The 11,165-nt window shown below is 37.9% G+C and overlaps 1 protein-coding gene across 1 annotated transcript in view; it reads left to right on the top strand.

Annotated features, from left to right (window-relative positions):
* LOC107720300 (uncharacterized) overlaps window positions 1–11,165 on the top strand; it is a 120,377-nt gene that overhangs the window by 67,067 nt on the left and 42,145 nt on the right. The window contains exons 9-12 of the mRNA XM_016527984.1: window positions 550–662; window positions 943–1,053; window positions 2,629–2,793; window positions 4,445–4,555. Coding sequence (XP_016383470.1) covers window positions 550–662; window positions 943–1,053; window positions 2,629–2,793; window positions 4,445–4,555 — 500 coding nt within the window. The remainder of the gene's footprint in view (window positions 1–549; window positions 663–942; window positions 1,054–2,628; window positions 2,794–4,444; window positions 4,556–11,165) is intronic.

Below are 11,165 nucleotides of genomic sequence, written 5' to 3'. Positions count from 1 at the left end.
TGATCTTCAGAAATCATTCTAATATGCTGATTTATTATTAGAATTATCAACAGTTGTGCAGCCAAATATTTTTAAGTTACGCCTTCTTTCTTTGCGTGAACGTTTGGGCGGCGTTATGCAAATCTTCTCACATCGTGACGTAGACATGTGGGGTGTGTTAGAACGAGCCGTTTTAGGTAGGCGTGGTTGACTCTTAACTTTTATAAAGAATATCTCTTTGGATTTGAGACTTTAGTCTTTGCAACTTTACAGATCTTCTTTATGCACCAAGAGCTTGTAACACTCCAAAGAGAAAGGAAAAATTGAAATCGCATCATATGACCCCTTTAAATTTACAGTAAAAACTACATTTTATTAACTGATGGTAATATAATGCAAGTGTAACAGTATTTTATGTCCTGTTAGGGTTTTTCACCATATATAGTAAGAGAACCAATTAACATGTTTTTACTGTAGCATCTTTAGAGTCTTTTACCATTAACGTTACGATCATTTTTATAGTGTGCATCAGCACATCATATTCTCACTCAAACTGTGTGCTCTATTTAGCTAAGAAGGCCTCGAAATTCCGCGAGTGGCTGGACTGCAGCAGTCTGGATGTGAAGCCCAGCGCCATGTCCATGGAGATCCTGTCTTATCTGGCCTACGAGACGGTGGCCAGGGTGAGCTGCTGTCAGACTGAGCACGAAATCACATTGTGTTTCAGATTCACAAAAACGACAAACTGTTTCATTTCAGGAAATCACTCTGACATTTGCTAAATTGCCACTTTACTTCCGCTCGGTCTCTTGTTTCCAGTGCAATAAAACCCTGAAAATAAGCTCTTTTGAAGCGTTCCAGTGCTTTCTTCGTTCAGTATGATGTTTCCTGGGAAAAATATTATCATCTTGCTCTTCATATCAAGTGCCATTACTCATAAGCTGATATGGTTTTATATTTTAGGTTGTTGACCTTGCCCTGTTGGTTAAACAAGATATGACTCCCAAAACAGGCGATCCGTTTCAACACGCCATATCAGCAACTTTCATCCAGTACTGCAACTCCTCGGCTGAGGTAAACAAAACACTTTTCAGTTTACTTTTTGGTAATCAGTGTTGTTATTGTTAACTAAACAACTATTAAAAACTATTATAAATCATTTTTATTAATTGAAATAAAGTTTAAATAGCATTAGATAAGTTTCAATGAAAATTAGAAATGTTTCATTGCCAACTAAGTGAAATAAAATAAGTTTAAGTTGATTTCCTAAAATAAACTAAAACTAAAATTTTAATAAAAATAGAAAATAAAAAAAATAAAAATGACAAAAGTACATAACAAAATTACTAAAAATTAAACAAAAAATTTAAATAAAATTTTAAAATATAAAATTAATATAATAGTATATAAATAACACTAAAATAACACTTTGGATGTTTATTTGGAAATTATAAATAGTTTTTAAAGGTATGGATCCCCCCAAAATTTTATGTTTGTGTGTGTGTGTGTGTGTGTGTATGTGTGTATATATACAGTATACATAATCGTTGTGTAATTACACATAATTATAATACTATAATAATGTAATATTTATTTTAATTCTAAAATATGGTCAAAGTGAAAGTTCCCTCAAAAATAAAAATCCTGTCATTTATTCACCTTTATTAATTCACCTTCAGGACAAGGAGATGTTTAGCAGAATACAATGGAAGTGAATTGTGACAAATGCAAGCAAGCTCCTAAAATTGCAACATAAAAGTGCAATAAAAGTAAAGACCAGCATGAACATTTTTTTTTTTGTTTTCAACAGAAAATGATTTTGGGTGAGTAAATGATGACAGGATTTTCATTTTTTTTGATAAACTATTCCTTTCAATCATTCAGTCAATCATTGTCTTCTAGACTTTCTAGAAAGAAAGTCAGTTATTTGGTCACTAATGTGTTGTTTGTTTGGTTTAAGCTGCATGTGAATGATATTCTTTACTGAGAAGCATCTACATTATCCATTCTTATGCTCTAATCCACTATTATGATGTTTTATGATGTTAGTTGCTGTTTGGTGATGCTATAGAATAGTTCAAATGGTTTTTCTGGTGATAACAGTCATGTCAGCAGCTTTCTCCGAGCGCTTGTCCATTGGAGAAGAAAACCAAACAAGAGCGTCCTGCTCCGCGGTTTTGACCTCTTTCGCCAAGTTTGTCCAAGGTGGTTTTGAGCTGCGGGATCCATTCCATGGATGGACTTCTGTGTCACTGAAACCACGAAACCTCATCTGTCTCTCTCTCTCTCTCCCTCTTTTCGGACTCGGTCAAGGCCACTCTGGGTCTGGAAGCGCACATGGTATTTTTTAGCCTGAATTCCAGTATTGTTTTTCTCCTGATCCTTGGGGGTCGGCCGCATTCCCATGTGGCGAGAGTGACAGAATGACCCTGTGGTTTGAGCGATAGGACCGAGACGTGTCGTAAGACTGCAGGTGATGTTTTCAGGGTCGTGTTTTGTAGCCGTGACCTTTTTGCGTCATGAGTTTCCTAAAAACAAGTCTTGTGTATGAGAAGGTCAGGCACATTGTGATTGTGTATGTGTAGCAGTCGTCTAACGTCACTCTTGGAAAAATAATGAGGAATTTGTGCTCACATATGTGATCTTTAGGCTACAAGCACCAAAAAGGAGACGGACTCTCCGGAAAACACGCCGCCGTCCACTCCCAGCGGCCCTCTGACGGGACACCAGGGACAGATGCCCTCCATGGCCCAGGGCAACGGTGGGCCGAACCAAGATGGCAGCAATAAGATCAAACAGAGGAAGAGGAAGAAGGTACACAAATATTGACAGATCATCTATATTATGTTGAGATTATATAGCTAGCCTCCAGTTATAGATGAGTGTGTGATCACTGCACCACTAGTGTCTGTTTAAAGGAACTGCAGTCTGTTTATTTGAGAAACCCAACTGGGCCGGTCATAACAGCAGGCTCAACCAATGGGGGAGTTGGGGGCGGGGCTACCTGTTTCTTTATAAAATAAAATGCTTTAAGTAGTGTTGAACCAGAAATATTTCTGTTATATAACACAAGATGAAGTGTGTCATTTTGGCATCCCTAGTCATTTGTTCACATTTAACATACAGTAAAATGTTTGATTTCCTTAAAGGTTTTGTAAATTATATAAAATAATATATTTTTAATGTATATTTGAGCTGAGAATTATATATAATAAAGAAAAATAATGACGATGGTGATATTATTATGAATATATGAATATATAAATAATTTAAAATATTTTTCTTTAAATGTTTTATTAATAATACACTGCTTAAGAATTTAATCATCATAATATAATAATAATATTAGTAATAACAACAACAACAACAATAATAACAGTAATCTATTATTATTATTTATAAAATAAATAATTTATTTTATAAATGTTATGGCATTGTATATTACAGATATTATTGGCTCTGATTAATTGCTTTTGTTCCTCCTTTGAAGTTGCTTTGGATAAAAGCGTTTGCTAAATGCATAAATATAAGTGATTAATCATATTGTTCATTTAAATTCTTCTTCATCTTCTTATTATACTATGTTTATTATAGTATGTTTGTATGTATGTATATATAATGATTAAATTCTCAAACAGTGCCCTAATAATAATACATTTTAATAAATAATTATGAATTATTTTCAAATATAATAATAATAATATAATCATTGTCATTATTATTCTATATTATTTATCATTCTCAGCTAAAATATACATTAAAAACATTTTACATCATTTACAAAACATCCATCAAAAACCATACATTTTATCATACAAGTCCCAAGTTGAATGACTAGTGGTGCCAATTTCTTCACTAAAGTTATATAACGTTTTAAGGCAGTCTAATCTTTTATTTCTTTTTCAAAATCTCCCATCTGCCAGACAAACAGCTTACACCGATGGGCCACTCAAAACCAAACAACCAACCTAACGCTAGAAGTAATACCCAGAGGTTATTTTAATACTTATCATAGATTCCAGCCCCTTAATATGCAGTGGAAACATTAGCAAGAAACAAGTCTCAGTATTTTCCTACCCGTCCTGTTTTACTGACTCCAGTTTCTCTGATGTTTATTGCAAACATCCAAATAGGGAAGTTGTTTTTCCCTCGTCTGCTAAGAGATACCGAGTCGAAATCGTTCCCTTCCCTCCAATGACTTCAGAGACACTGCAATTACAGCCAATCACATGCAGCACTAACGTTTGCTGTCAGGCCTCTATATATCAGAATCAGCCTGCGCTGCGAGTTCATAAAGCATCAAATGACACGTAGCATTTATATCTCTCCAAAGGTGAAGCGCCGGCCGATTTGGATTCCCAAAAGTGTGCGGCATTTGTGTTTGTGCACTAAACTGCAGGACTCCCACTGTGTTTTTGAATTAGCAATAATACGAGCTGTATTTTCTCTGTCTTCTCCGTTGCAGAGCGCGGCGGCCTGTGGCGCGGAGGCTCAGAGCAGTGCCATCCAACCAGCCCACATCAGAGAGGCCATCAGGCGCTACAGCCACAAGATTGGCCCGCTCTCCCCCTTCTCAGTGCGTAATAACAGAGCCGTAAAAGAGTTATATTTATAATCGCGGCGCAGCCCCATTTTAAAGTGGTCAAGCCCTAAAGTATTGGAATTGTTTAGCGCAATTTGCGGTTAGTGTAATTTTCCTCATAAAAGTCACATAATTCTACTGGAGAATTAAATAAGCGGAATTTCGATCCTATTTGGAAATACAAAGGAGATTTAATTTTGTTTTGTTTTCCGTAAGTTCTGTTTACGGCTGAAGAAATGCCGCTTACGTATGCGACTGTGCAGCGAGTTATAATTTTCCATCAGGCGCAGAAGTGTGGGTGTCTTAAGTGCTAGGCTGCGTTTGAGAAATGGCTCTTGGAGGCTTTCTCACAGCCAATTTGGAGGCTTTTGCTGCTGTGGTCAATCTGCAATTCACAGGTAATGAGCAATTTACCAATGACGGCCCACTTGATGCTTCCCGAGCCAATGGCTGCCAGAAAACCTGCCAGTGTTGGTTTTCTGTGGCTGCTTTTGTTTTAAATACTGATATTTGTTGCTTTTCATTGTGATGTACTTCAATTATCAACTTACAAAGCACTAGATTACTTCTAGACTCACGGGAAGACTTCTTATATAGTCTGGTGAAATATAAAACATGGTAAGCGTTAGCATTTTCTTAAGAAACTGAGAAATTTGCGTGAAACTCACTGCCATGATACATCGGTGTTGCTATGCTGTTGCTAAAGTGTTTTGAGTCGTTTTTGGCACATTACTATGTGGTTGCTAGGGTGTTCTGCATATTTTTTAATGCAGTTTCTTTGGAGTTCTGTCCAATTGTTACGGGGTTGTTTCCCTGAGTTACCCTGGTTTTTTTTTTTGTTTCTACGGGGTTACTATGTGATTGCTAGGGTGTTGCTATGCAGTTGCTAATCTGTTCTGTATGTTTTTTATGCAGTTGCTTCAGAGTTCTGACTGGTTGTTATGGCATTGTTACCCTAAGGAGGTTTGAGGTTTTTTTTCCCTCTTTTTTTTCCTAAGAGGTTCTGTGTAGTTTCTAAGATGTTGCTATGCAGTTGCTAAGGGGTTCTGGGTGGTCACTAGGTGGTTGCTAAGGTGATATTGATGTTTTTATTATGTTGCTATGCTAGGGTGTGCGAACTGGTTGTTAAAGGGTTAGTTCACCCAAAAATAAAAATTCTGTCAATAATTACTCACCCTCGTGTTACCCTCGGGTCAGTGCCGCCACACGCTCGCGTCATGGTACTGTCATGAACGCACGTCCACAAGTGACGCAGTAGAGACGAAAATGTGGAATAAAGTCGTTATTTTTGTTTTCTTTGCGCAAAAATGTATTCTCGTAGCTTGGTAACTTTACAGTTGAACCACTGATGTCACACGGACTACTTTTTCGATAATCTTGGTACTTTTCTGGACCTTGAACGTGGTAGTTACCTTGCTGTCTATGGGAGGGTCAGAGAGCCCTCATATTTCATCAAAAATATCTTAAATTGTGTTCCGAAGATGAACGAAGGTCTTGCGGGTTTCGAACAACACGAGGGTGAGTAATTAATGACAGAATTTGAATTTTTGGGTGAACTAACCCTTTAAGCCATTGCTGTAATAAGCAATTGCCAATATCTATTTTTCATAGCTGTTTTTGTTTTAAGTACAGATATTTGTTACTTTTCATTGTGATGTAATCTGGCAAAGCACTAAATCACAGTTTTAATTCATTTTACACCAGATTCATCTTGTGTTTTGCTAAAGAACCTCCATGGTAATGCACAGCATCCTGAGATATTTCAGTCCCATCTCTTACATGTTTGTGCCAAATATTCAGTAAGAACTGCAAAGGAAAACCAAAGCATGATGGAAGCATGTTCTTATTACATCTCTAAAAGCCCTACAATTTCAATGTCGCCAAGCAACGCAGGACAAATGTGACTGGATTTCCATGGCTTAAACATGAGCCCAGCATGTAGGAAACTGGGAGTTGCGCGGGGACGCGGTGTATTGTTTAATATATAAAACAGGTCTTATATGGTTTTCCAGGGTATGATGCTGAGTGAAGACTTCCAGATGTTCTCGAGTGCCACTCGCATTCGCCTTTGAGTAAATCTCGGCTCCTTACTGGGAATGGCACAGGAATAATTATACGGGGGGGGAGGGGATGCATGTGACTGAGTGAGTGCCGTCAGAACCAAGTTATCATGTAATTAACTGGGTTTTATTGCGACTGGAGCCAGTTTAAGCCCACGATTAATTGCACCAATAAGCACTTTTCACTCTGGTCTTTTAAAAAGCTCAAAAGGTAGAATTAAGCCCTTGTTTGGAAGGTCGAGTGTACGTGGGGTTGCTGACAGACACAAGGCGCTTTCTCATTAACGTGGACAGTTATCTATTGGCGTGGTCGCCTTCCAGACTTTCGACGTTGCAGCAGTTAAGTCGACGTATTACCTTCAAATGCATCTGAGATTCTCAACACTCCCCCAGATTGAAACGAAGAGAAATCGCCAATCTGGAAACGGTTCGCTTTCACTCAAGTTTCACCATTGTGGATGTATAGCATTATGTAATTTAAACGTCTGCCCCAGTGACTGTTGTTGGAGGCTTTATCGGCCTCAAATTACCAAAATCAAGTCATTGTGAGATTATTAACTTTGAAATTAAATTAAGAGGGTAACGCAAGACCTACAATCATTCAGAGATCATTCGATTACACTCACGCACAGGGCAACGCAATTACCTCCCCCATCCACAAGGACAGCAAGTCACCGGCCAAGAAGAAGTATACTTTTATTTGATTCCAGAGTCTGCTGTTGTGGAAAAGCGGCTCATCAGATGGAATTGTTTTTCCTTTTGTGTTTGTTTCTGCCAGTTTTTGTAAATGCCTGGCGAAAACATCCTTCTCTGACGCTTAATTTGACCTGCTAATGCGAGAAGAACTTTCTAGTGCTTTCTAGTGGCTTAAGTACATGCGGTGTAAATGTAACATCCAGGTTTATTTTTAGTGCACAGATATCTGAAATTCACCCGTCTATCTACAAATATTGAGAGTTTGAAGTGAAAGACTTATTATACAGTGTGGTGAATTATAAAAACATAAGCATAACTAACTGAATTATAATAATTATAACTGATTTTTTCTTTAGAAATTGTGAGAAACTACATGAAACTCACTGCCATGATGAGTGCCACTACTATTGCTATAGTAGTTTTTAGCATGCTGCTATTGTAACGGAGGCCAGCTAGTAAGAGTTGTGCCCCTGATCTCAAGAGGCGCACTAGTGACTGACGCTAGAGGCTATGATCTTTAGCTTCATTGTCTCCAATGCTGGAAACACCAGTTCGAATCCCACTCAGAGAATGGCAAGTATAACCAGAGGAGTTACACTATGTGGTTGTTAGGGCGTTGCTATGCAGTTACTAAGGGTTTCTGGGTCGTCGTTAGGTGGTTTCTCTTGTGGGTGTTCTTGGTGGTTTCTAGTAAATTGGTATGTGACTGCTATGGTGTTCTAACTGGTTGTTTGGGTGTGATATGCCATTGCTAAGTTGTTTTAAGTTTTCTTTTTCAATGTGTTGCTATGGTGTTGCTATGCAGTTACTGTGGAATCTTGGCAGTTGTTACAGAGCTCTGGGTGGCTTTCAGTACGTAACTATGCAGTTTCTAGGGTGTTCTCAGTGGTTGTTAGGGGGTTGTTACGCACAAAGCTGTGGTGTTTTAAATGTTTTTATTTAGCACATTGCTTTGTGGTTGCTAGGGTGTTGCTATGCGGTTTGTTGGGAGGTTCTGAGTGGTTACTAGTGTGTTCTGGGTGGTTGTTAGGGTGTTGCTAAGGTAATTTAATTCCAGTGCATTGTTAGGGTGTTGCTATGCAGTTGCTAGGGGGTTCTGGATGGTTACTTAGTGGTTTAACTTGTTGCTGTGTTGTTTTAGGTTGTTAGCAATATAAATAGTAAATCTTGCCTAAACACACCTTAGACAATCACGAAAGTGTGTCTTTCATTGGCCCTTACGCATGTTTAGAAGTTGCTGCGACAGCAATATTTTGTACCTTACTTGCAGTTTTCCCTGCTCTCACTTTACGCAAGACTTTGGGCCAAAGACAACAAACGATAGAGTGATGCGTCTCCTCTCTCTCGTTTATTGCTCCATCATCTCCGTATCTGAGGACGGACGTCTCGTCCCGGGCCGCTGACATCCACAGAACTTGCTGTTTCTGTGCCCTTTTCAATGCCTCATAAACACTGCACTATAAACGGCCCATTGGAGCAGGTTTTACATCCCCGAATTCCAGTCGCATCCCTCGCGTTGGCATCGGACGCCAGTTCCTGCGAAACCTTCCCTAACAATTACACATTTACAAGTAGAGACATTCTTCCCCGTGGTTTGAATAGCTTGTTATTACTCCATGAAATTGCTTCTTGGATGTCAAGTGAACGGTCGGACTGGCAGCGGTGTACAGAAGTGGGTCAGTTGGAACGGGAAAACGACATACGGTAGTCTTCCAAAGAGGCAATATTTTATCGAAATGATATTCAAACCTCCCAGTGCAGAAATACAGGCCGAGTACTGGCGCCATTTGAAGCAAAGCGTAATATTTGTCTTTGAAATAAGTTTATCGGAGAAAGAACAGCAACTTCCTGGATTTTGAGCACAAAGAGCTGGATTTGTTTTTATTTCACGCCAAAGTGTTGGCAACGGCAGCCTATCTTTTCTTGTTTGCTGAAGCATCGATATGAAAATACTATGCCATTAGAAGCATGAGCGTTCGGTGCCAGAAAACGCTTTGCCGTTTCTCTCTCTAGATTTATGGAGTCGTTTTTTTCTCCCCCCTCTTCTTCAGTGTAATTTCTGTTGAGCCGCATCTGGAAGTATTTATTTCAGTGCCATGTAATCCATCTCGTGGCGCAGTAAACAGACTGGCTATTATTTTTGAATAAAGTCTCATCTTCAGGCTTCGAGAGCGCTCCTGGCTGTTTCAGATGCTATTGATTTACGGTGGGTTTTTCCACATGCTGACCCCCAAATCCCACTTCACAGCGAGGTGGTGTACAGTACGGCCCATTAAGTCGGAGTTCTGGGGATGCACTTCCCCGCTGGAGTGCGCTGGATCTGGCTGCGTTTCGACTCCCCAAATAACGGGGTTCCGCAGCACAATAACAACTCTAATCCTTTAGCCAGAACTCTCGAAGGTGCCGCTTTACTCTAAATCCCGCCGATTTTAGCATCTCTTCAGTTCAGGCTCGAGGATAGAGCTCAGATTCTGATTATAATACCGTTGTTTACAGCAAAGCATCGTTAGGCATTTCCAGAGAAATTAAGCAATATCAAGATCAGTTGGGTTTTAGGATGCCATGCCTTTTATTTACTGACTGTGGCATGACTTGGATCAGGGATTCCCAAACTTTTTTCCAAACTAAGCTTAACCAACAGAGACCTTGACTTTCATTGAAACGTTTTTGTGATCTAGGTTCAGCCTCATAACTATTTGCAATACTACAATTTATAATAATAATAAAATCAAATCAAATACGGTACTTAGTATGCTACATTGGACAGGCTCAAACACTTGCTGTTTTTAAATCTAGCCTAAAAACTTACTTCTGTATTCTGGCATTTGACGCTACATGAGAGCTGCTTTGTTTTATTGTCTTTATGATGTCTTATTGTCTTCTTTTGTGTTGTTGACTGTTTGTATCATTGATATTTTTATTCTTACAGCACTTTAAAAAGCACTTGCTGTTTTTTAAAAAGTGCTTTATAAATAAACTTTGACTTTGAAATAATTCAAATGTATCAAATAATTTAGAGAAATTATTGAAATTATGTATTCAATAATATCAAATAATTTAGAGAAATTATTGACCTTAATTTTCATTTTTTTTGTCTCATATCTATTTGCAAAGGCTACAATATATATATATATATGTATTAGTGCTGTCAATCGATAAAAAAAAATTAACTAATTAATCGCACATTTTTCTGAAATTAAACGCGATTAATCATACCTAACATTAAAGTTTTTAAATATACTTTTATATTGCAATAATTTCACATTCAATCTTCAAATTAATGTACAAACAACATAAAGATATTATTTATGACTGGAGGCCAGTATCAATGATACCAATACTGATTTCTCTATAAAATTGCCCCCCCTCCTAATATTTAACCTTTGACTATAGCCATTCAACATTACAGTATAATTGAGAGCTATCAATTGTAACATTTATTAGACTTTAAAAAATAACTGCTAATTTAAGTGAACTTAAAACAATCTTCACATGAACCCATTATAATAAATGTCATATTTACCTGTGCCCTTCAGCAGAAATATACAGAAATTGTAATTGAATTATCGAACACAAAATTCTAAATTAATTATAGATGATCCTTAAAGCTATAAAAGTTATTTTTTCCTCTTTTTTTCTTTGTCCTTTGATTAATAGACATCACAGCAGCTGGTTATTAGGTTATTTTGGCTGTTATTTCTTTAAGAACTGCCGCTGTTGACCGTGGCGTGGATCTGACACGCATCATATTTTCTCTCAACTCTTTTTACCTTTTCTGACCCACTTCAGGTCTTAAAGTCTCTATTAATGAGCTCGGGTGTGTTAGATGAGTGAGACAGTGCTGGGCT

The sequence above is a fragment of the Sinocyclocheilus rhinocerous genome, unplaced genomic scaffold, assembly GCF_001515625.1.
Source record: "Sinocyclocheilus rhinocerous isolate Xijiao unplaced genomic scaffold, SAMN03320098_v1.1 scaffold3438, whole genome shotgun sequence".
Lineage (NCBI taxonomy): Eukaryota > Metazoa > Chordata > Actinopteri > Cypriniformes > Cyprinidae > Sinocyclocheilus > Sinocyclocheilus rhinocerous.
The sequence above is the reverse complement of the archived record's forward strand: the minus strand, read 5'-3'. Positions and strand labels throughout refer to the sequence as shown.